This window comes from Pseudopodoces humilis, chromosome 31 (assembly GCF_049639895.1).
Source record: "Pseudopodoces humilis isolate 2021_Gansu_Grassland_sample_001 chromosome 31, ASM4963989v1, whole genome shotgun sequence".
NCBI lineage: Eukaryota > Metazoa > Chordata > Aves > Passeriformes > Paridae > Pseudopodoces > Pseudopodoces humilis.
Genome location: NC_142230.1, coordinates 1430346 through 1455543, shown reverse-complemented (window position 1 = coordinate 1455543; position 25198 = coordinate 1430346). Strand labels below are relative to the sequence as shown.

The 25198-nt window shown below is 52.4% G+C and overlaps 1 protein-coding gene and 1 long non-coding RNA gene across 7 annotated transcripts; one reads left to right on the top strand and one right to left on the bottom strand.

The window, feature by feature from the left end:
* Positions 1-624: 624 nt before the first annotated feature.
* Positions 625-25189, bottom strand: LOC148182398 (uncharacterized). Of its 3 annotated transcripts, none has more exons than XR_015774749.1 (4): positions 25132-25189; positions 19267-19344; positions 18632-18793; positions 625-2682 (listed from the first exon to the last, which is right to left on the bottom strand). It is a non-coding gene; the product is annotated as an uncharacterized LOC148182398 (long non-coding RNA). The 3 variants fall into 3 exon arrangements; XR_015774750.1 differs by lacking the exon at positions 625-2682 and adding an exon at positions 10677-10936; XR_015774748.1 differs by lacking the exon at positions 625-2682 and having other exon boundaries at positions 17423-18793.
* On the top strand, positions 11601-15584 carry PGLYRP2 (peptidoglycan recognition protein 2). 4 transcript variants are annotated; one of them, XM_014262600.2, is made up of 5 exons: positions 11603-11775; positions 12274-13131; positions 13949-14159; positions 14887-15208; positions 15287-15425. In XM_014262600.2, exons 1-5 carry the CDS (start codon positions 11724-11726, stop codon positions 15287-15289), a joined length of 1446 nt encoding a protein of 481 aa, XP_014118075.1. In that variant the 5' UTR covers positions 11603-11723; the 3' UTR covers positions 15290-15425. The 4 variants fall into 4 exon arrangements, with proteins under 4 accessions (XP_087924674.1, XP_087924673.1, XP_014118075.1 ...); XM_014262601.2 differs by having other exon boundaries at positions 11604-11775; positions 12511-13131; XM_088068548.1 differs by lacking the exon at positions 15287-15425 and having other exon boundaries at positions 11601-11775; positions 14844-15063.
* Positions 25190-25198: the final 9 nt, after the last annotated feature.

The following is a 25198-nucleotide window of genomic DNA, read 5'->3' as shown; positions in this document are numbered from 1 at the left end:
ACATGGTGCTGGATTTTCCCTAGCCAGCTCCTGGCACTGAGCCAAGAGTGGGCTCCTCCTGGAAAGCAGGGCAGCTTAGGGCTTACGCTTCTACGGAACTGGCTTTCCAGCATCGAGGGCAGCAGCAAGGATGAGGGAGAGGTCTTCCATGTGGCTTCCAAAAGGGTTTTATTCTCTTGAAGGTTCCAGGGATGAAAGACAAAAGATACAGGGCTACAGCAACTTATATATGAGGGAGGAGCAAGGGGAGAGTACAAATAATAAACCAGTGGGGAAGACTTAGGGGAGGAGCACAAGGCTGGGTTACATAATACATAAACCGATGGGCAACACAAGGGGAGGAGAGTGGGCCACATGGTCCAATGGGCCTTGAAGGAATAGGGGAATTCCAAAGGGGGTGGTCCAGGCAGGGCGTTGGCACATGGGAGGATTGACAACTCAATGGGAGGGGGAACAGGGAACATTGGTATTGAGAGACCACCAGCTTATTCACAAGTCTTCACAAAAGTAAAAGTGAAAGCCATTTATTTCTATCTTTAGCACACTTCTATAGGGTTTTACAGGGTCCGCGGGCAGAGCAAGTTACTATTGGCTAATACACACAGGTTTACATTTTTTCTCCTGTACACAAGGATATTGTTTTGCTTTATTCTCTCTTCTGCAGGAAAGTTCCAAGGACTTTAGCCTTTAATATCAGGACTTATTTCAAAGACTGGTTTGTGCAGACAGGCCTTTACTAATATATAAAAGAGTCACCACAATTCCCCCTTTCTCTTTATGCACAAACCAGGCTTTGGATGCGACTCATTCTACACTTTTACACACAACTTAAAACTATCATCCCAATTGACACTATAATTAAAATCCATCCCCCTTCTAGCACAAGAGATCTTAACCAGCCAGTGATACCCCAGCTGGCGAACCAACTTCTAATGGGGTCACTATCTTCTTTCAGGGCATGTAACCCATCCTGTAGCTGTTGTAGTTGCTTATGGATGGAAACTGAATGATCAGTAAGATTCAAATAGCACATGCCTTCAAACTCCTCACAACCATGTCCTTGTGCTAAGAGCAAAAAGTCAATTGCAGCTCAATTTTGTAATACTGCATGACGTACACTGCTTACATCGGCTGAAAGTTCACTTAACATGGTTGATGTTAAGTTTAATTCTTTTCTAGTCCAGCAAGCAAGCCTTTTTAGAGTTGCTAAGCCTTAATTCATTCAGGCTTCACTTTGACTGTTTGATGTTTTTCATTTTATCAGCTACATTCAGCAATTGGTGTAAGCTTGGATGGAACAAAGTAAGTTTTCCGAGATAACAGAGTCCTCCATGTGAGCTAGCAGGAACTCCATTCCATGCTCTATCTCCACAGATTAGGAATATGGAACTAGGTAATTGCTTTGGTAATCATCCTGTGAAATTGCACCACAAATAAAAAGCTTTACTTTCAGTGTGAGTAACGAGATCAACTGTAGGGTTGACTGTTGCCCAGTGCTGCATTACTTTGTTAGAATGGCTTTTTGTCGGGGGTTCAAACATTATCCATCCACCTGAGGTATTGGTGGAACTTAACAAATCTAAATCTTCTGTGGGCTCTATGATAACATTAAGAACTTTGATAATTTTTGCTTGCCAACAGGCTTCAAGTTGCCTTGATGTGAGGCCAATAGCGCGATTGCACTCTTGCAACATTGCCAGTCGATTCAGTTGAGTCTCGTTACTAATTAAACCTTTAAATGCTTGAGGATCCCATTCAGGGACTCCCATGAGACAGGTGCAAAAAGGATCTCCAGGTGTGGCTAGGCTTAGACACATTGATTTTTGGCCTGTCAAGTGTGCTAGAGTGACCCATATGTTCTGTCGCTTTTGGAAGTTAATTAGCAGACAGTTGACTGGGTTTATACACAACACAATTACCATAAGCAGTTTGTTCCATGCAAATGACACCATGCTTGCAGAATTGCAGGTAAGGCTTTAACGTTAAATGAACTTTCAAATATGCTTACATTAACTCTCGAAGGGGGAATACTTTATACTAATATAACAATTACTACACAAGCTAAACTCTTTATCTTAAACTATTATCTAACTACTTTTAACACACATGCTCTGGTATTCATGCAGTCTAAGTGTGAAAGCAATTTGCTGAAAGGGTAAACACACAACTGCAATTTGTTTTTTATACAGTTAGATGGGGTTTCTACACTCTTTTGATCTTCCATTAAATTCTTTTTTACACAATGATTTTTTTAAACAATGATTTAACACAATTCAGTCTTGGAACGTTCACTGCTCCCATGATGTCAGCTGGCAGCCGATTGGTGACTGAGGGCTTCGATGTTCAGGTTGTTCTTCACATCCTTTTAAATCTTAAACCAGAAAATAACTGAAAAAAATTGTTAGAGACACAACATCATAATAACAACATAAAATTTCTGTTGGTAAACTGTCTGTGTAGTTTTCAGACAACTGTGTCTTGACAGGTCCACTTCGGATCCATGTCTGGAGTATCAAGGTTGTGTGGTGACGTCTCCATTCACTGGATCTCATGTGTTCAGAGGCACACAGTCTGGTCAGATGAACAGGTGACCTTTTTGAACCCGCCAACAAAACACAGACACTTCTCCCCTTGAAGTTAATGAATTACATTAATCAAATGCTTTTAGGGCATCAATTCCCCCTGTTTTTAAAAAAAAAAATAAAAAAAGAGATGTACTTCTGTCATACACAGCAATATTAACACAAAACCATATACACAATGAATAAGAACCTATAGCAGTTCAAAATCAATGAAATCATAAACATTACTAATGACATATATAAATATAAAACTACTATTAACCACTAAAACACTGTACCAGCATCTCATAGTCTGCAAACAAACAAAAAAAAATCAGTGAAGGATTGGATAACCACCTCTGGAAATTATTCTCCAAGCCCACTTCAAAATTGATTCAGCTGTCATATTCATAGGGTCAAATTGCTGAGTCAAAAGGTGACTCAAATACTGATTTGGTGCAAAACCATCTGGATCTGTTGGCAAACATTCTGTCCAGGTAAAGTCAAGGCTTGGCCAGGTGTCATGGGGTGACTTTGCCTTTAAGATAGTTTTGAGAGCTAAGGAAGTTGAAGCTGCTGGTGGCTGATGGGAGTCTTTTCTCCTGACCAATTATCAGTCATTTCTAAGAACTGACAGCAGTTTTAACCATTGAAAAGTGAAATCAACTTGTGAACACCCCCTTAAGATGTAAAGTCAAAGCTCTCTTGTCCTCTTTGTGTTTCCGGCTTCTGAGAAGTTAACAAGGCTCTGTCTTGGCCTCCTCCCCCCACTCCAGGCCGGACAAGGTATATAAAAACATTTTAAAAAAACAATAAATCATTACTTTTTGACAAACTGGGTACTATCCTGGTGCTTTTCTTGGGGGGGGGCGGGGGGGACGACTGCCCGCTCTGCTGCTGCTGCAGCTCTGCTGATATCTTTCTTCATCATCCCCCACATACTCTCGCAGAGAGGAAAAACGGAGGGAAAGAAAAAAAACCTCACAAAGTTAACTTTAACAAATGCACTTCTTTCTCTCAATATTCTGTCTCCGGCCCAAAGCCAGGAGGGATCTTGACCAGAGCTGCTGTCCGGGTTTAGTTCAGGATTTGAGCAGACCAATTCCCTCTGAGCACAAGTCTATTAACCAAGTGAAAAAGCCAAAAGGGCAGACTCTTCTGAGTTATATTTCACAGTTTATTCTTGCAAAGGGAAACGCCAGGAAGAGACAAAGGTTGGGGGTCTGGGGCTGCTTCTTTTAACAGGACTTCTTCAGAGAGTGGGTATTTCAGAAAGAACCAATTATTTTTCACAGCTAGCAAACTTACAAACTTTCTACAAATCAAGGTTAAACACGCTAAGAAATAACAGACACAGACTCCTTCGAATGCCCACAAAGGTGTAGGAGTAAACTCACAGGGAGGGGGACTTGGGTATGCAGGGGGGGGTGGGGGTGGGGGGGGGTGGAGGGTAGTCACTCAACCTCCTTTAGATGGGACACAGGAGACGGAAATGCCCCGGGGACCACCGGCGGTAATACTTCATTATAAACTAAAAGGCTGAGTCCCTTGCATGTTCCCGCGCTGGGGCCAGAGAAACACGGAGCGGCCCTGACTGCTGTAAATTATAGCGGCTCTTTCTTTCCACCCCCTTGGGCTCCCCGCTGCATCCCTGCAGTGGGGAAGAGGGGGAGGGGAGTCAGCACGGCCCCCGGCGGCGGCAAGGACTCAGAGGGGTCTGGAAGAGGAAAACTCCGACAACAACAGTAAACCCACCCCCCTGCAGGGAGGTTGCGGGGGCAAAGAAAAAAAGCCTTAACCTCTGGCACTACCCCCGTTGGTGGGGCGGGGGGGGAGTGGGCACTCCCCAAGCTGACAGCCAGAGAGGAATGACACAACAAGCTGGCAGAGCTGGGAAGGAGGTTCAGGGGCTCAGAGTCAAGGAAAGGAGGATGCAGGGACTGGGAGAGCTGGGATGAGGTGTCCAGGGAATCCTGTGCCCAGGAAAGGAGATGTCAGGGCTCCTCAGTGTGAGGAAGGGAGGGGCTGGGGGCTGGCAAATGCAGGAATGGGGGCGCAGGGGTCCCAGGGTCAGGGAAAAGGGTGGGGCTGGGAGAGGTGGGGTGGCCGGAAAAGGCTGAGTCGGTGCCGGATAAGGGGGTGCAGGCGAGTTTCAGTGCTGGGAAAAGGGGTAAAAGTGCATCTCGGTTCTCAGGAATGGGGGGGTTCCATGGGGTCTCTGAGTCAAGGAAATGGGGGGCAGGGACTTGGAGAGGTAGAAGGGGGTCCTGGTGCCCAGGAAAGGGGAGTCCAGGCTTTTCCAGAAAAGGGGGTAACAGACTGGGGACACACGGGATGATCGGGAAGGCAGAATTCAGGGTGTCTCTGGTTTTGAAGAAAGGTGGGGCTGGGGGCTGGCAGAAGCAGGAATGGGGGTCCAAGGCATCCAGAGTGTCCCCAGGTCAAGCACACAGGAAGTCTGGAGTCTGGAAGCCATGGGATGGCTGGGAAAAGGGGAGCAGGGGGGTCCTGATGCCCAGAAATAGAGGATCCAGTGGGGTCGCTGTGCAGGATAAGAGGAAAAGGGGGGTCCTGGTGTCAAGAATGGCAGTTCAGGGTCCCAGTGCCTGGGGTCTTATTCCCCCGTCACCCCCCAGGAGCACCACTAGCCCCAGCGCTGGAGCCATTGAGCTGCTCTGGGCAGATCCTGGTGGTGCAGGTTGGGAGATGCGACAGTGCCTGAGGGAGGGCTGGGGGGGAACAGAGGGATCATTTCCAGTTGTCCCCAGTGAAGGCTCTGTAAATACCAGTTTATCTCGATCACCCCCAGTGTGTTCCCAGTCACCCCAGTATGCTTACAAACACGCTCAGTATATCCCAGTTGCCATCAGCATGTCTGTAGTCATTGCCAGGCACTCCCAGTTACCTCAGCATTGTTCAGTTGCCCCCAGTTTTATCTCAGTCACTCCTAGTACATCCCAGTTGTCACCAGCATGCATCCTATCATTCCCAGTTGCTTCCAGTTCCTCCCAGTGTGTGTGCAGTTGGCTGCCAGCATGGGCCTGGTAGCTCCCAGTAACCTCCAGTCAGAGTACATTTACACCCAATATGATCCCAGTATGATTGTAGCCACTCCCAGTATGATCCCAGTCCCTCCCAGTATGATGGCAGTGCCCCCCAGTGTGCTCCCAGTTGCTCCCTGTCAATGCCAGCATGACCCCAGTAGCTTCCAGGATGATCCCTGTGACTCCCTGTCTCATCCAGTATATCCCTGTCACGCCTGTCATGCTCCCAGTCACTCCCACCTCCTCCCAGTTGCTTTCAGCATGATTCCAGTTGCTCACAGCCACTCCCAGTCAATCCCAGTATGATTCCAGTCACTCTCAGTGTGATTCCAATCTCCCCCAGCATGGGCCCAGCTGTTTGCAGTCACCCCAGTATGTTTACAGACACTCCCAGTATATCCCAGTTGCCCTCAGCATGTCCATAGGCATTCCCAGACACTCCCAGTGGCCCCAGTAAGGTCTTAGTGATCCCAGTATGATCCCAGTCATGCTCAGAATATCCCAGTTGCCTCCAGCATGCATCCAGTCATTCCCAGTTACTCCAATTTGCTTGCAGCATCATCCCAGTTTCTCTCAGGTACACCCAGTAGCTCAAAGCATGATCACAGTTGCTCCCTTTCAAGATCAATATGATCCCAGTAACTTCCAGTATAATCTAGTCACATGCCAGCACTCTCAGGATGGTCCCAGTATCATCCCAGTTGCTTCCAATCACTCCCAGCATGGTCCCAGTTGCCTCCAGCATGGTTCCAGTTGCTTCCTAAATCAACTCAGTCCCAGTATGATGCAATCTGCTCCCAGCATGCTCCAGTTGCTCTCAGTTACCCCCAGTATGGAGGATGATGTGCATGGTATGTTCTCAGTCATTCTCAGGTACTCCCAGTATGAGTCCAGTCACTCTTGTGGGGGCCAAAGAATCAGCCAGCAAGAGGACTGTGGCGCTCCCATGGAGAGCTTCTCCATAGGCAAGGCACTTTCTCTCATAGTGTCACTCACAGAGACCCTTGCAAGTTTTATGTTGATTTATTGTATCCCATTGGTTTTCTTCCCTGTCACTCCAACCTGTTGCTTGTATCCAAGTTCCCCCCACCCCTCTCCTTCCCTATATAAACCCTGTTTTTTTCTGCAGTTGAGTGTAGCTTCTGTGCTAGCCCCCTTTGCAGAGGGCCCTGCACCAATAAAGGCTGATTTCTCTGTGGAATCACTAGCTAGAGCTCTAGTCCTTTTATTCCCTGTGTCGCCTGGGAGAGAGCTGCTGCTGAGCTGGACACCGCTTGCCAGGCCAGGAGAGGGACGTGCCTGTGCCACTGAGAGCCGTCCTTCTCAGGACGCTTTTTCAGGAAGGTCGTGGCACCTTTGACATCCACCCCACTGTGGCAACTCTCAATATGATCCAAATTTGACCGCAGTGTGGTCCCAGCCACTGCCTGTATGAACCAGTTGCACCCAACATGGTTCCAGTTGCTCCCTTTCACCCTCACTTTTGTTCCAGGCAGTCCCACTCTCTCCCAGTGTACCCCAGTTCCCTCCAGCATATTCCCAGTCACCCCCAGTTCCATTCCCTGAGCATGATCCCATTTGCTCACAACCACTCCCAGTCAGCCTCAGTGTAGTCACACTCACTGCCAGTATGATCCCACTCACCTCCAGGATGACCCCAGTTCATCCCAGTATAAGCCCAGTTGCTCCCAGTCACCCTCTGCATGATTCCAGTCACTCCCAGTTCCTGCCAGTTGCTCCTAGCATGATCCCAGTTGCCCACAGCTGTTCCTAGTAACCCTCAGAATGATCCCAGACACTCCCAGTATATCCCATTTGCCCCCAACATGGTCTCAATTGCCCCCTGTAGGCTCCTATTCACTCCCAGTATGATCCCAGTATAAGTTAGTCCCTCCCAGTGATGCCACTCCTGGGATCCCCAGCTCCCTCTGCGTTCACCCCTCCTGGATCTCCCCAGAGGAGCCCCAAGGTATGGGAGTCCCCAGCCAGGGTCCCCAGCCAGCCCCAATTTGGATCTGCAGCCCCCAATTTTCACAGTTTCCCTTTCCTTTTCCCCAGGTAGGGTTCCCCCCACCCCCACTGGGTGGGAGCAGCCAAGAGCCTCGCGCTGCCCATCCCAACCTGTCCTGGAGGGATGAAGAGGAGGGATGAAGAAGCTCGATAAATGATGGAAGTAGGAGAAGGAGGTGGGATTAGGGACTGTGGGAAACAGTAAAAATAAGAAGACTCTCAGAAGCTGTGAAAATAGGCCTTAGAAAAGAAAAAGCAGAGAACTTAGACCTAGCTGCAGCTGCAAAGCCTGAAACTAAAGAAGATAGAAAAATACAACATGCAAGGAAACAATAGTTGAGATTTTAGGCTTGGCTAAGATAGATTTTAAGACTGCAGAAAAAATAGGTTTACTAAGATAGTAGAAGGTTTTAAGCTTAATAACAGAGTATTATGTACTGTTAAGAAAGCAAACAAGCAAGGATTGTTTGAAGCAGGTGTATGTGTGCTTTTAGTGATTGGTTAGAACAACTGTCCGTAAGTTTTAGCAATTTGCTATTGGCTGAAAAACTTATAAAATATTCTTTAACAAAGATATCTGAAGCTGCTGTGGGAGATGTAAGCTTGTGCCACCTCCTGTAGATGTAGCTGAGACTGGTGCCTGAATAAAGCTCATGACACGTCACCCGGTGGTCCTGTCCCCTTTGTAAAAAATTAACACCAACAAGGGAGGAGAAGGGATGGAAGAGGAAGAGTGGGAAGAAGAGGAGGGACAAAGAAAGATCAAGAAAAGGAGAAGGAAGAAGGAAGTTGAGAGCTCCCTGAATTCACAGTTCCCCCACCTGTGGGATCATTGCCCCTCCCATCTCGCAGGTGACGGGGGATGAAGAGCTTGGCCCAGATATCCTGGGGGGCCCATGGGCTGAGTTTTTTTTTTTTGAGGGGGGGTGTGATTTGAGATGAAGAGCTCCAAAGCTGAGCAGAAAATGGCTCTTGGAGGGACATTGGGGGGTCCCAGTGGCAGCTGCCAGCAGAGGCAGCCTGAAGGAGCAGAGCCCTGTGTTCCCCAGGACTCCAAAGTGGGGAGTCCAGAGTGGGACAGTGTCGTGATTCGCAGGATCCTCAACAGCCTGGAGAGAGGCAGGAGGGGACTCCTTTGACCCCCTGCACCCTGAAGCAGAGAATAAGGGGAGAAGGGACCCCAGGACCCCAAAAATCCCCAGCATCCCTAAGTGGAGAGACCAGAGGAGGGGGCTTTTTTGATTCCTGGGACTCCCAGCAGCCTGGGAAGTGACTAGACTGGGACTGAGTACATGGGGGACCCCAAGTACAAGCAGCAGCAAGCTGGGACAGGGGGGAACCCCTGAACACCAAAGGGGAGAGACCAGAAACAGGGAACACCTGGGAGGCATTTTCAAGGCTGAATCTTGGTGTTTAGGAGGTTTTTTTGGACCCCAGGTGCCCAGTGAATTCTAGAGATGGACTTGGGCAGAAGGACCTTCAAACTCAACGTGCTCATCCCTTGTTTTCCCCCCTAAACCAGGATTTCCCACTCCCAAGCCTTGGCCAGGTGGAGGAGGAGGCTGTGAGGAAGAGGAAGATGTTCCAGGAGCCCCAGGCAGGTGAGGAGGAAGCCACTACCCATTTCCCCCTCTCTCCTGCTTCGTCTCCAAGCCCAGCATGGCCCCCGGCTGCAGGACAATCCCGTTGCTGACGCCATCCTGCCGGGGATGCATTGGGGGGGATCTCCTTCCCCTTCCCTCTGGCATGGAGGCAAATCCCATCCTCTCCTTGTCCTTCCTCCCCCAGACAAGGAGCTGAGGATGGAGACCAGGGAGGTCAAATGCACGTGGCAGAATCTTGTGGAAGAGGCCATTTTGAGCAGCTCCATGGCACAAGAATCCAACAGAGATCCAGGGATTGCAGACATGACGAGGGTCTGCAAATGCAGTTCACAGGGCTCTAAGGAGGAAAGACCCACCCTGGACCACAGATGCAACCAGAGCTCAGAGATGGGGTCCATGAGCAACTTCACCATGGGGAGAAGCCCCAGAATTGCTCAAAATGTGGGACAAGCTCCCACATCATTCACCACATGACAATCCACACAGGGGGTTGGACCAATGAGTGTGGAGAGAACTTCAGGTCGAGCTCTGACTTGATTGTCCACCTGAGGAGCCAGACTGGGGAGAGACCTTGTGAGTGTCCCGAGTGTGAGAAGAACTTCTCACAGAGCTCAGCCTTGACCAAACACCAATGGAGGCACCCAAAAGGGAAGCCCTGCCAGTGCCCTGAGTGCAGGAAGAGTTTTGTGCGCTGCTCCATCTCCATCCCCCATCGGGGAATCTGTGCTGGATGATCCCCAGTGACACCTGGTGGGCAGAGCCCCAGTGATCCATGTTGGGAAGACACCTGGCTGGGGGGCTCCACATCCTCCTGGCTCCCCCTGGGCACATCCAGAGACCAATGTCAGAAATCCATCATGGAGAGCAGATTTGTCGACTTCTGACCCCAGAAAAATATCACTTTTTGCTTCTTCTGATGGCATCAAGCAACACTGGTTTGCTTTGGAGGTCTTCTCCAACATAAATCCATCCTTTTAATTCTCTCAGGCCCATGGGCATCTTTCATAGCCAATTGGGAACAGATTGTGGCAAAACCCTCAATTTTGGAAACACTGGGGTTGAAATCCCTCCAAAATAGTTCTTCCCACCCACCCAAGCACTTGGTTGTTCATCTGGCAGGGACACATAAATCCATTTGTTTTGGTCTTTGTTTTCTTCTTGTTTCTGTTCATTGTTGCTGTGGGCGAGGATGCCACAACCTTCCCAGGGAAGCATCTGTAATGGAACACCCCTTGGGCACACAGGCATGTGTGCCTTGCCCCAGTGATTTCAGCTCTAGACTTGAAAAGGGCTATTTGGTGGCCACAGGTCCTCAGGGACTCTGAAGAAAGGGGCAGGAGTCCTTGGATGGGGTTCCACAAGAAGCCTTTATTCTCTTCCTCACAAAGGGGTCCAAGGACAAAGACTGACCCTGGGCTCTGGGAGAGCCAGGATTATATAGGGATGCTAGGGGGCAGGGTAGAACAACAGGGCCAATGGTCTGAGGGCACAGGGGTGGAGCAAGGGGGAAGGGCAAATAAGATACAAATTATATGCATACAGGGGAAAGGCACATTGGGGGAAACTTAACAACTCACCATGACAAAAAAGCTCTCAACCAAGAGCCTCCCCCTGGGGGGCGTGTGGCTAACTCAAGCCTATGGGCTCTCTTTCCAGGGCAGAGTGGCTACACTATTAGTCGCCTTGCTGGCCTCCACAGTTTATCCCTTCAAAATCTCTGCAATTGGGGTAAAAATAAAGATTTTCAACTAAGGTTTAAATGAGAACATGTGGGAGACAATGACATAGGTATGGACATGGAAATAAATAGGGATGTGGCCATGGATGGGGACCTGGGGGGAAACGGATATGGGTAGAATACGGACATGGGGGGATGTGAAAATGGATAGGGGCTTTGGGGGGACAGTGACATGAGTAGGGAGGGACATGGACATGGATGGGGTCACAAACTGGGGCAGCATCAATGCCATCACCTGCGCCACCACAAGTGCCACCAGCACCTTCATCTCAGCAATAGCAAGCACTGCCTGATGCAGTTCCTGCTACCATATCCCCACTGTCACCACCGCGGTGTCCCAGCTGAATGCCACCACTCACCAGGGCGAGACGGGGAACTTGTTCAGCTGATGACAAGTGTCCCAGAAGTGAGTGACAGCCACCAGGGTGTGCCAGGGCCACTGAGCTCAGGGGACCCCAACCACCCATGGGGACAGGGCAAGAGTCAGTGTCACACGCAAGGTCACATGGCCTGGTGGCAGCATCCCCATAGGTATGGCAACATTGTCCCCTGATGTGTGTCCTGGTGGCATCATGTTCCCTCCCCTCCCTGTGTCTCCCTGTCCTCCCCCTGTGTCTGTGTCCCTCCTCCTACGTCCCTGTACCCCGCCCCCAGTGGGGCCAAAGTCCCAGGCCATGTCCTGCAGGAGGTCCCCCTGCTCCACAGTGTGTCTCTGTGTCCCACAGCGTGTCTCTGTGTCCTTCAAGGTGTCCCCGTGTCCCTCAGGATGTTCCTGTGGCTACTCCTGGCACTGAGTGTCTGCGCTGGCCCCGGCACAGGTAGGGACATGCCACGACACCCTGGGACACCCCATGACGATGCACAACACCCTTTGTCCTCTGATTTTGGGTCCTTTTCCCCCTGTATTAGGTCCCTTCTCCCCATTTTGGGTCCTTTCCCATCTTTTGGATTTCTTCTCCCTATTTTGTGTCTTCCCCTCCCTATTCTGGGTCCTTTCCCCTCTGGTTTTGGATCCTTTCCCCCTATTCTGAGTCCCTTCTACCCTATTTTGGATTCTTTTCCCCCTCTTTTGGGTCTTCCCCCCACTTATTTTGATTCCTTTCCCCTTATTTTGGGTCGTTTTCCCCCTCGTTTGAACCCTTTCCCCCTATTTTGGGTCCCTTCCCCCTCTTTTGGATCTTTTCCCCACTTTTCCATCCTTTCCCCCAATTTTGGATGCCCTCCTCTTGCTTTTGGCACATTTTTGGGTGCCTTCCCTTCTTCCAACTCCCTCTTCACCCCTTAACCCTCCTCACTTCCCACCCCCCGTGCCCCAGCTGTGTCCCCAGCTGTTCCCCCGCGCCACATGGACTCGGTACTCGCCATCCTGGACGTCCTCGAGTCCCCAGCCCAGGGGGGTTCCCCTGGCACTGCCACGGCCTTGGGGAGGCAGCTGGGAGTCTGCAGCACCCCGGGGTGCCGGGCAGTGCTGGGCGAGCCCGCCGGGACTCCCGAACGCCCTCCGGCTCTCACCCCGGGCCAGTGGCAGCTCCTGACCGAGCTCCTCCACCAAGACCCGGCGACTCCGGAGCTGGGGGCGGTGCTGGCCCCTGACGGTTCTACGGTGGCCCTCGGTCCCCTCCTGGCCGGCATCGAGGCGGGGCTGAGATCTGGCGGCTTTGGGCGACCCCTCCCCACCCTCAACCCACCCACCGACCCCCTCTTGGCTGTCACCATCGCTGAGGCTTTGGGGACATCCTTCCTGCTGGCACAGGGGGGTGACAACAACAGCATCACGTTGGGACCCGATGGCTGCTGGGACGACGTGGAGAACCCCCAAAATTACACCTTGAGGGGTCCCCTGTCCCCTGTCCCCGACCCCGTGGCCATCGGGGCCATGGATGGGGTACTCCTGGGGGCGCGGCTGGCCCAGGGACCCCTCCCACTGGCTGAGCTGCTCCAGGGCTACTATGGGACCGGGAATGGCTCAGAAGAGGGGAGACCCCCCAGCAGTTACCGGCGCCGGGATTTTGGAGCTCTAGCGGGACAGGGACGGCTGGAGAAGGAGGTGGCGGCAATTTTGGGGGTGCTGAGGACCCTGTCGCCCAGCCTGGAGCTCCTGAGGGACGTGGGGACAAAGGAGGTGGCAGCTGTGGCTCGTCGGGCAGCACAGGAGTTCATCGAGCGCTACGTGGGTACGGGCAGGGTGGCACCTCCTAAATGGGGGTGTCACCCCTCAAATTAGGGTTGTCACCTCCCAAATGGTGGTTGTTAAACCTAAACAGGGCTAAATGGTCACCTCCCATACAGGGATTGTCACCCCTTAAGCGGAGGTGTAACCACCTAAACAGGGTGGTCACCCCCTAAACAGGGATTGTCACCATGCAAATGGGCATTGTTGCGCCCCAGAGTTGTCACCCCCTAAACAGGGTTTGTCACCCACCAGACAGGGATTGTCACTCCCTATGTGCCCACAAGGCCTCTACCATGTCCCCATCAAGCTTCATTTCCCCAGATGGCTTCTGCCATGTCCGCAGTGCCTCAGGAGACATATCCAGCCATATCCCCACATGGTCACCACCACATCCCCAACGTGCCCCTTGTCCCCATGTGAACTCTACCATGTCCCCATCAAGCCCCATGTCCCCACGTGGCCTCTACCATATCCCCAAGGGCTTGTCAAGTCCCTCATCCCCTCTACCATGTCCCCAAGGAGCTCCTTGTCCCCATATGGTCTCTGCCACGTCCCCAAGGGCCCATCAAGCTCCTTGTCCCCATGCAGACTCTACTGTATCCCCATCAAGTTCCTTGTCCCCTGGTGGACTCTACCATGTCACCAAGGAGTCCCATGTCCCCATGTGATCACCACCATTTCCCCCAAGGGCCCATCAAGCCCCTTGTCCCCATGTGGGCATGTGTCTGCCATGCCCCCATCAAGCCCCATGTCCCTTTCACACAAGGCTTTTCCCATGTCTCCAAGATCTCAGCACCTCCACCCTGTTGTCCCTGCAGAGTGCCCAGCCATCATGCCCCGCTGCCTGTGGGATGCCCGTCCCTACCGGGGCACCCCAGCCCTGCTGCAGCCCCCGTTGGGCTTGGTGTTCCTGCACCACACCCTGGAGCCAGCACAGCCCTGCCGGACCTTCAGCGCTTGCGCCCGCGCCATGAGGGACATGCAGCGCTTCCACCAGGACATTCGTGGCTGGGACGACATCGGCTACAGGTCACTGTTACCCCTCTGGGGCAATGGCACCCACCACAGACTCTGTCAGCCCTTGTGGGGTGGTCACTGTACCCCTTTGGGGTCTGTCACCCCCACTGGTTCCTGTCACTGCCTATAGGCCACGTCATCCCCTGTGGTTCCCATCATCTCCTTCAGCCCCTGTCAGCCACCACAGTCCCTGTCACCTCCATGGGCCCTGACATTGTACCCCTGTGGGCACTGCCACCCCCCCAGTTCCTGTCACCCCCCATGAGGTCTGTCATTGTCTCCTCATGGTCCCTATCAACCCCCATGGTCCCCATCACTGTGCCCTTGTGGTCTCCACCACTGTTCCCCCATGGCCCCCACCATTGTCCCCCTGTAGTCCCCACTATTGTCCCCTCACAGATCCCACCACTGTCCTCTCATGGTCCCCATCACTGTCCCCACCATGGTCCTCACCAGTCCCCTTGCTGTCCCCATCACTGTCCCCCTGCAGTCCCCATCCCTGTCCCCCCCCACAATCCCCATCCCTGTCCCTACACTGTCTTCATAACCGCTCACAGTCCCCATCCCATTCCTGCCCCCCCACTTTCCCAATCCCTGTTCCCCTTCTCCCCACCTAAGCCCGCACAGCACCCACCACTGTCCCCACATTGTCCCCACCGCTGTCCCCCTTCAATCCCCATCCCTGTCTCTTTGCAGTTCCCATCACTGTGCCCTCACTGTCCCCATTGTGTCCTCACAGCCTCGTGGTGGGCTCGGACGGGTACTTGTATGAGGGCCGGGGGTGGCACTGGGTGGGTGCCCACACCAAGGGCTACAATACCCAAGGCTTTGGAGTTGGCATCATTGGGGACTTCACGGCCACCCTGCCGGACACTGACACACTCACCCTGGTGCGAGATGAGCTCCTGCCTTGTGCCGTCCGCTCTGGCCACATCCGGCCGGACTTTACCCTGCATGGCCACCGCCAGCTCGGCCACACCGACTGCCCCGGCAATGCCCTCTTCCAGGAGATCCAGAGCTGGCCTGGCTTCCAGGGGACACCGGTGGCACTGGGGCTCAGGGTGGGTGGTCTGATGGGGTTGCTGGGAGGGCATTTGGGGTCATCTTGGGACTGACTATGGGTCTTGTCCACTCTGCAGTGAGGAGTGGCCCTGGCTGGAGAGCCTGGGCTGGACAGGGGCAGGAGAAGTTGGACACTGGTCCAGATGGACACCAGACCATGGATCCCACTCTGGATGGACACTGGTCCAGATGGACATTAGAGCCATGGATCCCAGCTGTACTCTGGTCTGGATGGCCCCTGGCCCTGCAGCCCACCAGCTTGGCCAGCCCCAGACCAGATGACCACCAACCTGGACATACCATGGCCCATCCTACTGGCCCACCAGCCCATCCCAGTAGCCCCCACCCCAAAATAAACCTAATTGCAGAACATTGGCTACAGAGTGAGGGAAATTGAGGAAGGGGCTGGGGGGGGTGATTTTGCAGTGATGGGAGGGGACTTCAGGACCCATCCTGGAGACCCCAAAGCCTGCGTGCCTCCCCCCCCCCACAAAGGAGAATCCACTCCCCATATTGTTCCCGCAGCATCCTCGGTCCCCCAGCTGTCATTTTGGAGGGACTCCAGGAGCCACTGTGATCCCCCCAGTCTCTTCAAGGGGTGACCCATGGTGTCCCTCTGGTGTCACTGGTGCATCCCCAGTGGAATTACCTCCTGGGGCATAGGTGGGGGAGGAGGTAAGGGTGGTGGGGGGAACCCAAAAATGTTGTCACCACCCCCCTCCTGTAAGATGTGGGCCATCCCCTGCTTTGGGGAGCTGGTGACAAACTGGTGGGTGGTGGTGTCAAAAAGCGCAGGTGTCACCTCAGGAACATCACAGAGAAGGGGTCCTGTGGTGCCACCAAGCCCCCCCTCTGAGCAGGTGTCAAAGGGAGGGTGAATTGGGGTCCCAGGGTGCAGGCAGGGTGTAGGGGAAGTTTGGACGGAAATGCCTCCAGTCCTGCCTACGCCCGGGGCACTTGTCCCCCTGTCCCCTTGTTCCCAGCAGGGGTCGGGGCTGTGAGGGCACACACTGGATGAGGACCCCTGGGTGGGCAGAACCCAAAAAACTGGGACCCCTGGGTGGCCAAGGACACCTCAGGGATTTGGGACCTCACATATTGGGACCCTTCAAAGTGGGGATGCCAGGTTGTGGGTGCCCCTCCACCTCCAAATCCAGTCCCTGGACCCCCACAAATTATTCTCCTCATCCCATCATTCCCAAATTCAGCCTCCAAAATGCCTCTCCTGTCCCACCAACCCCAAATCCAGCCCAAAATGCTTCTCCCCATCCCATCACCCCCAAATCCAGCCCTGGAGCCCCCAAAATTATTCTCCCCATCTGATCAGTCACAAATTCAACCCCCAAAATGATTCTCCCAATCCTACCAACCCCAAATCTAGCCCATGGACTACCCAAAGTGACTCTCCTCATCCCACCACCCCCCAAATCCAACTCCCAAAATTACTCCCCCCCAAATTAACTGCCCTCAAACCCATGGATCCCCCCAAATGATTCTCCCCTTCCCACCACCCTCTAAATCCGCCCTCTGAAGCCCCTAAAACTGACTCTCCCCCACCACACATGGAGCCCAGCCACCCCCGAGCTCCCCACCCTACTGAAGACCTACAAGTGGTGCACCGGAGGGGACCCCAAAAGGAGCGGGGTGTCCCCAGGGAGCCAGTGCTGGACATGGCTGCAGGGCTGGTAACGCTCCAACAGCCACCCCGACACCGATGGCGACAAGGGTGGTGACAGAGGTGTCCCCAAGGCCAGTGAGCACTGGTCGCTGTTCCAGATGGTGTTTTCTGCCCCCTCCAAGGTGCCCAAGGAGCTGTAGGGACCCAAGGGGACATGAGGCCACCCCTGCAGCAGTACCTGCACCACTGGGCAGGAGGAGGGGACATGGCGACAGCAGAGCCAGGGCAGAGCTGGGGATGCAGGAAGGGGCAGGTGAGTGGGGCATGGAGTGGGGGGTGAGTGGTTATGGGGTGGGGTGTGGATTTTGGGGTGATTATGGGCGGGGGAGTGATGACATTTGGGGTGATGATGGTGGGGGGTTCTGGGGATGGTTAAGGGGTTGATGGGTTATGGGGTGATAGGTGCAGGTGATGAAGATGGGTGGGGGGTGGTGAATTCTGGGGTGATTATGATGGGTTGGGGGATTATGGGGACAGTTTGTAGGGTGATGGGTGGGAGCTGATGAATTTTGGGGTGACAATGATGATGGGGGATGATATGTTATGGGGTGATGGGTGGGCAGTGATGAACTTTGGGGTTATGATGATGGGTGGAAGGTGATGGGGATGGTTTGGGGGCTGATGAGTTATACGGTGAATTTTAAATTACGAAAATGTTAAAAGTTGTATCATTTCCAACAGGGAGACCCCCCCCACACCCCCAGCCCCATTCCTCCTCCGGTTGGGCACAGAGCTGCTAAGACACAGGGGGGGTGGGGGAATGGTCTTGATGCCTCCCTCCACCCCACGCAAAAGTTATGGGGCAGTTTGAAGCCGTTTTAGGGGTAAACATGGGCTGGTTTGGGAAGGGCAGAGGGACAATTTGGGGGGCTTTTTGGGGTGTTGCTGTGTCCCCCCTTGTCCCAAATTTCCCCTTCCTTTGGCAATCCCAAGGAGATGCTTTAATATTCTGTGGTCTGAGAAGATGGTGCTTGGATCTGGAGCTTGCTCCTCACACTCCAGGTCTGGTCCCGGTATGGAAGTGACTGTAGGAATGGAGCACCCCACCATGGGACATTTGTGGGTCAACTCCAGACACAAAGAGTGGTAAACTGAAGGCACTGCTATGCAGGCAGTGCCACCTTTCAGAACATAGAAACCCAAAATGTTTTCATGGGGATCTCAAGCTGCAAAGCAGGCAGCTGGTGTCTGCTTCTCTCCCAGGAGCCAGGAACTGCCCTTCGTGGTTTAGCACATGGCACTTCCCCCAGTGGTTTTCAGTGACTAATGAACTGGAAGGATGCACAAGGATCATCAAGTCCATCTGCTGGCTCTGCACAGGACACCCCAACAATCCCAGGATTGTTTGTTTCAGGAACAGTCTGTTCCTGAAAGCACTGTCCAAATGCTCCTGGAGCTCTGGCAGTCTTGGGGCAATGACCGTTCCCATGGGAGCCACTCAGTGCCCAATCACTCTCTGGGCAAAGAATCTTCCTGATCTCCAGCCTGACTCTGCCCTGGCACAGCTTCAAGCCATCCACTCAGGTCTTGTCATGGGTCAGCAGAGCTCAGAGATTGGTGCCTGCCCTACCACTGCCCCTCAGGAGGAAGCTGAAGGCTGCTATGAGGTGTCCTGCAAGTTCCTTCAGCCGTCTTAAACTTCCTATGGTTGATGATTGCCCATCTCTTGGATTTGTTAAGGTCTCTGCCCTTGAGGGAGTCAGCACCTCCTTCCAATTTAGCGTTGCCTGCAAACTCTACTTACTGTTCCTTCAAGTCCAGTATGTGCAGCCCCTCCTCATGCAGGATCTCCCGGGCTTTTCCTCCCCGCTGGATTCCTGAGCTGTGGAGCTGCTCAAAATGGCCTCTTCCACGAGGTTCTGCTGCAAGGATTTGTCCTCCCTGTTCTCTGTCCTCAGCTCCTTGTCTGGGGAAGGAAGGACAAGGACAGGATGCGATTTGCCTCCGTGCCAGAGGGAAGGGGAAGGAGATCCCCGCAGTGCATCCCTGTCACCCTGAAAACTCAGCTTCTGAGCTTGCTAACATAGTTTTCTAAAGACTTTCCCAGAACAGTAATTGTAAACATAGAGATGTGTACATTCCTTCTGTTACGTGTCTTGTGATGGACATCTCTCACAGCCAGTGCAATTGGGAAAGTGTTATCCTGACCATCCAATCCCTAGCCATGTATCAGAAACCTATAAATCCTGGGAGAAGAAATAAACTCTCTCTTCCTTTCACCACACCTCGAGCTGTGTCCATTTGACCTATTCATCTCCAGCAGCAATACATCCCCAGCAGGACAGTGTTGGCAGCAGGGTTGTCCTGCAGCCGGAGACCATGCTGGGCTGGGAGATGGAGCAGGAGAGAGGGGGAAAGGGGCAGTGGCTTCCTCCTCACCTGTCTCAGTGTCCTGGGCATCTTCCTCTTCCTCGTAGCCTCCTCCTCCATCTGGCTAAACTTTGGGAACTGGAATTCCTGTTTTGGGGGAAAAACAAGGTGTGAGCATGTTGGCTTGGATATTCCTCCTGCCCAGTCCACCTCTGGAAGTCACCAGCTGTCTGGTGTCCATAAAAACCTCCAGACCAACAAGATTCAGCCACCCTCAAAAAAACCCAAACCACCTGTCACATATAGATAAAACCTTATAAAAGAAAGGCCTTGTAAAATCATGGTTCAGGCCTTGTTACTTCAGCTGAGTGTAGCTAGCAGCTAGCCTGATAAGTTCCCTTGCAAAAACATCTTGAGAATGAAAAGTTGGTTAACATAACAAACTATTATTGGGGATAGAAACAAGTGCACCTGTAACAACAAGGGGTCTGTTCCATGAGAATCAGTAGAAAAAGTATGTAAACACTGTTAGAGAGAAAAGTTTTGATTGACATGTACACTCATCATTACCAACCAGTGAACTGAGTTCCTAACCAACTGGAACTGAACACAGTGCCTTCTGATAACCATATAAATATAAGATGTGTGCAATAAAGATTGGAAGAAGAAACAGGTGTCATTGTCTGTCTCTACTACAAGAACCACCAAGTTTCTGCAAAAACCATCCACCCAGTGAAACAAGGGGGTTTAGGAGTTAAAAGCAAACCTGGTTAAAAGTTAGCTGACAAGACATTAAGGAATGCTGAAAATTTTCTGTGTGTGCAGAGACAGGATGAGAGCACAGCTGTACTAAGACAGGAGCCAGGGCTCGAAAACAAGATGAGAGAACAAGGCTACTTGCATTAAGAGACCCCTGACCCAGCAAGGACTAATCTCGAGGTCTGGAATGTGACCAAGGGACTAAGGCGTATGCTCCGGAGACAAAGGTGAAAAGTTCAGATGCGAGGAGGAGTTTGAAAATCTTCATCAGGGACCACCGAAGACCCCCGAATTGAGGAGCAGCAGGCGTAGAGAAGCCTGGAGCTCATTAGCATACGAAGCGAGTCTAGGCGGGGCTAAGGAATGAATATGTGTTAGGCGCATTGTGTAATCCTAGACCGTATGAATAAAAGAAAGCCGATCCTTACTCCCGGGCCATATGCCTTTGGAAATAATTACGCCTATGTCCACCGGCTAAAATACGTATCTACTTTCAGACGAGCTGTGGAATCTTTTCCGCTCTTCACCAGAAGATCCCCCTCTCTGGCCTCTCCACTTTGGGGCTCAGGGGGTCCCTCTTATCTGGGCTTCTGCAGCTCCAGTGTGTAGTGGTATCCCCTCTCTCTGGGCTGCTGGGGCTCCTGGGAATCCCAGAGGCTCCCCTTCTCTGGGTGTCAGAGGGGCTTCAGGGGTACTGCCTGTCCGGCGTCCCCGTTTCAGGGCTCCGGGGCACCCATGGCTCTCTCTCTTGTCCATGGTCCCAACATCTCCAGGCTGCTGGCGTTCCCCCTATCCGGGCTCCACGTTCCAGGGTGCCGGGGGTCCCCCTTATCGGGACGCCTGCCCCCCACAGGCTGTAGAGGGTCCCCCAGCTCCGGTACCGCCCTTCTCCGCCCTCCCAATCCCCACCCCGCCGGTGCCGGGTGATTGCCACGTGGCTCTGTCCTGACAATGCAGCGCCTGAGTCGGGCAGCCCAACCCCCACCGCGGGAGGGTCCCACGCATCCTCCGGCCCGGCGCTGGGGCTCTGCTGGTAGCCAGCACCGGAACTCCCCAAAATTCTGCCGTCTCGGAGCCTCCGGACGGGAGCTCGGCCCTTGGCCCCGAGCACAGAGCTCTGCCCTGAGGCTCGTGAGGAGAGACGGCGACGCTCGGCAACCACGGGAATTGCCCCTCATTGGGACAAAATCCGGCTCCAAAGGAGCTATTTGGAACGCCCGCCTCCGGCTCCTCCCTGCCCCAAATATGCCGGCAGCTGCCCCGCTGTCACGCGCGGGATTTTGGAGCAGGGAGGCTCTGCGGGCCCCCTCGGGCAGTGCCCCCTCCCTCCGAGTTCGTGCCCGCCCCAATGCTGATGTTTAGCCCGGCTCTCTCGCTCTTCCCGGCTCCCGCCCGGCGCCGCAGGGCCCCGAGCCCCTGCTCAGCAAAGGGTCAGTGTCCATTGCCAGCCCCTTGCCGGGGGCTCCGGCCATTACCCCACCCCTCATCTCATGGAGTACTTTCATATTAGGTAACTGCTCTTATTTTTCATATCAGGGCACTACTCTTGTTTTTAGCTTGGGTTTTGGATTTACTTGTGTTTTAAAAACTTATTTTCATAATTTTAGGGACTTCGAAAGTTTATTGAATTCCTGATACAGATCAGGTGGGGTAATGTTACCAGTTCATCCCTTTTACCAGATCCTGCTAGTGTCATGATCACATAGATGTATATGGTTACAATTACTGCTGTTAGTGGGGCTAGTTGTGGTAGTAAAACTATGTGTATTTGTATGTGTACTTAAAAGATCATGGTCTAATTGGTTTCATATGTTAGTGTAATCTAGATTGCACTGTGCTGGAATGCAGCTCCCACTACTGCTCCCTCCAGCCAGCCACTGCGGGTTGCGCAACGAGGCAGAATATTAATTTCATTGAATCCTTGTTATTTCTGCTCAGATGTGCAAAACCAGCTGCTGCTGAGACAATCCCATCTCAGACTGAAGCGGTCCCACCCAAAATCCTACATTCAGTTCTGACACACCATTAAGAAATCTAACAGCAAAGCAGAAAGCCGATTACAGAATCTTGCAAAATCAAATATTCACAAATATTAAGAGAAACTGAGAAAGTCAACAATGTTAGATGTTGGAGTCTGAGATACAGAGTGTGTGCCCTTGTTTCTAATACTTAGTTCTAGGATCCAGAAAAAACACTGAATTTCATGTAACAGGAAATTCATGAGCATGTTTTCATGGTGAGACATGAAAACAAATGTTAGATAGAAAAAGCTAGAAGTGTAAGTGTGTAGATCAGAAAGTTTTTTTAAATCACTGGGTGAAAAAGTTATTTTAGAGAACAGGAGACAAGATGGAGGATTTAGATTGTTGTCTCTTCTTCATGTTCTTCATGGAGTTTTTGGGTGGTACTAAGTGATTGGATAAAAGATGTCAGAGTGCAGCACACAGGTGTTGGGTGATTGGGTCACTAAGAAAAATAATTTAGTTGGCATCTGTTAATTGGGTAAATGGGTAAAAGACCTTGAAAAGAATCTTTGTTAGCCATTTTACCCCTTTCTATCATAGTGCACATGGCTCCTTGTACCTTGTAATGTTGATAAGAAAATAATAAACTACTGAGACCAAACAAGAGAAAATAGCCTCCCTCTCATCAATCTCCAGTTCAAGGGGAAAAAGAACCTAACCCAAAAGTCCTTAACGAGACAACTAGAGAACAAGCTTCCAACACGGAGACTAGAAGAGCAAAGGCAGTGCATTTGATTGGAATAAGCCCTCTCTGTCTGACATGTAAGCAATGCCATCAAATTTCCCAAACCAGGGAAATATGGAGCCCTGGCAGCAGTGGCTTCACATACAGCAATGATACAGAACAGGGCAGGGCAAGAGGCTGATAAAATTAAAATTTCTACTTGCAATCAAGAACTTTTCAGTTCTACTATAGCCACTATTGAGTCAAAAAGACTAAAACTACTAGTAATAACTGTAATATTACTAACAAAAATAGAAGTAATACCTATAATAGTAATAATCAATAATTGTAATAAAAAACCTACCATACTTATTCTAGGTTTCCCTTGCCAGGTTTTGGTAAAGGGGGACTCTAGGAGCACCTTCAGTGACAGGCTGCTTGAAGCAGCTGCTCCTCCATGTCCTTCTGAGTCAACGCCAGCCGGCTTCAAGACAGACCAGCCACTGGCCAAGGCTGGGCCAGTTAGAAATGGTGGTAATGCCTTTGGGATAACAGATTTCGGCGTATCAGTTATTGTGGAGTTGTAACTATGATCAGGGAAGAGCAGGGTGAGAACATGTGAGAGGAATAATTCTGCACACACCCAGGGCAGGGCAGGAGAAGGGGCAGGAGCTGCTCCAGGTGCTACAGCTGATTGCCCTGAGATTCCATAGTGCAGTCTGTGGTGAGGCAGCTGGGCCCCTGCAGCCCATGAAGGGCACAGCGTGCAGAGATGCACCTGCAGCGCCTGGAGGATGTTGTGCCAAAGCACGGGGATGCCTGAGCTGAGGCTGTGACCCCATGAGAAATCTGGGCTGGAGCAGGAACCTGACAGTGACCTACAAACCTGTGGAGAGAGGGGCCCACCCTGGAGAAGGGTTCTGGTAGGACGTGTGAGCCCATGGAGGAGTAACCCAGGTTGCAGCAGGTTGGGAAGAACTGCTGTCCATGAGATGAACTCACCTTGGAGAAGTTCATGGAGAACCATCTCCAAGAGGGACCCCTGGCACAACAGGGGAACAACTCCTATCCCCGAGCTGCAGGAGAAACAACGTGTGATGAACTGACCAGAACCCCTATTCCCTGTGTTCCTGCACCCACTGGGGCAGGAGGCAGAGCTGGGAAGGAGGGAGGGATGAGCAGAAGGTGTTTTTAAAGCTTTATTTAACTTCTCATTATCCTGCTTTGATTTTGATAGCAATAAATTCAATTAATATCACTAATTTCAAACCTGTTTTTCCTATGATGGCATTTGCTGAGTGATCTGTCCCAGTCCTTATCTCAACCCATGAAGCCCTCATTCTATTTCCTCTCTCCTGTCCATCTCTGGAGGGGAGTGAGAGAGCAGATTTGGTGGGTGCCCGGCATCCAGCCAGGGTCAACTGACAACGCATCCTTTCTTTCATTCTTTCCAAAGTTCACAGTGAAGAGACTGAGTGGGACTTTGATGGATGGAGTGAAGGAGGTCAGGAGTAGTGGGGACAGGAGCCACAGGGATCTGGGACAGGCATCAGAGGGGTCCAGGCAGCTGGCATGGGGTACGGCCTGTCCCCATGGCCTAGCAGCAGCTGCATGCCCTGCCGAAGGTGTTCCCACCAGGGGCTGTGCCCCAGAGACAGGGGGAGACCCCAGTCCTGGGGGCAGCGTTTCTGCCCTGACCCACATCCAGCCCAGCCTCTTCCATGTGCACAGTGACTGCTGGTATGGGCTGCACTGGACAGCGTGACCTGCTGGGGACATTGAGAGCTGCCCCCGGTGTGACACTGCCCTTGGGATTTCATAGGCACCAAAAAAATCACAGCCAGCCCTGCTCCTTGTGATGTCACCGGCCCTTTGAGTGTCTCAAGGATGGGAAGAGCTTCACCCAGAGGTCAGCCTTGAGCAAACACCAATTGAGGCACCACTAAGGGAAGCCCTGTGAGTGCCCTCAGTGGATAGGGGGCTCCACATCCTCCTGGCTCCCCGTGGCCTGGATTTTCTTTTCATTTCTCTTTGTCTTTTCGAAACACCCAAAACCAGGGTAAAAATAAAGATGTTGAACTAAAACATGGGACGATCGTCCAAGGGATCTGGGAGATGCGGGGTTCAGCGGTGTTGAGGGTTCCTGGGAGGGACTTGGGGGTTGCTCAGGGCTTTGGGGACCCCAAGCTGAGTGACTCCGGCTACGCTTGGGAGACCCTGGTGGAGGTTCTGGGGCAGCTGATCAAGGACCTCCTGCCCTGGAACTGTTCCCATGTCCCCCCATTCCGACCCCTTGTGTCCCCTGTAGCGGACGCCCCTCTCCCCGCTGTCACGCCCCCGGCCCCGCCCGTTTCCGTGTCCCCCCTACCCCCGTCCCGTCCTGCTCCCATCCCAGTCCGGACTCCATTCCTGGTTCCATTCCCGTATTCCCGGTTCCTGTCTCGGTCCCCATTCCCCATCCCATTCCCGGTCCCTGCCCCCTCTCACCGGACGCCGCCGCCATCGCTCCAACTCCCCCCGCCCTCACGTGACCAGGGAAACACCGCGCTCCGCC

Coding starts and splice junctions, on each gene's coding strand:
- PGLYRP2 (XM_014262600.2), top strand. CDS start 11,724: ATGTTCCTGTGGCTACTCCTGGCACTGAGTGTCTGCGCTGGCCCCGGC. Junction 13,132..13,948: donor GTTCATCGAGCGCTACGTGG/GTACGGGCAGGG, acceptor TTGTCCCTGCAG/AGTGCCCAGCCATCATGCCC. Junction 14,160..14,886: donor TGGGACGACATCGGCTACAG/GTCACTGTTACC, acceptor GTGTCCTCACAG/CCTCGTGGTGGGCTCGGACG.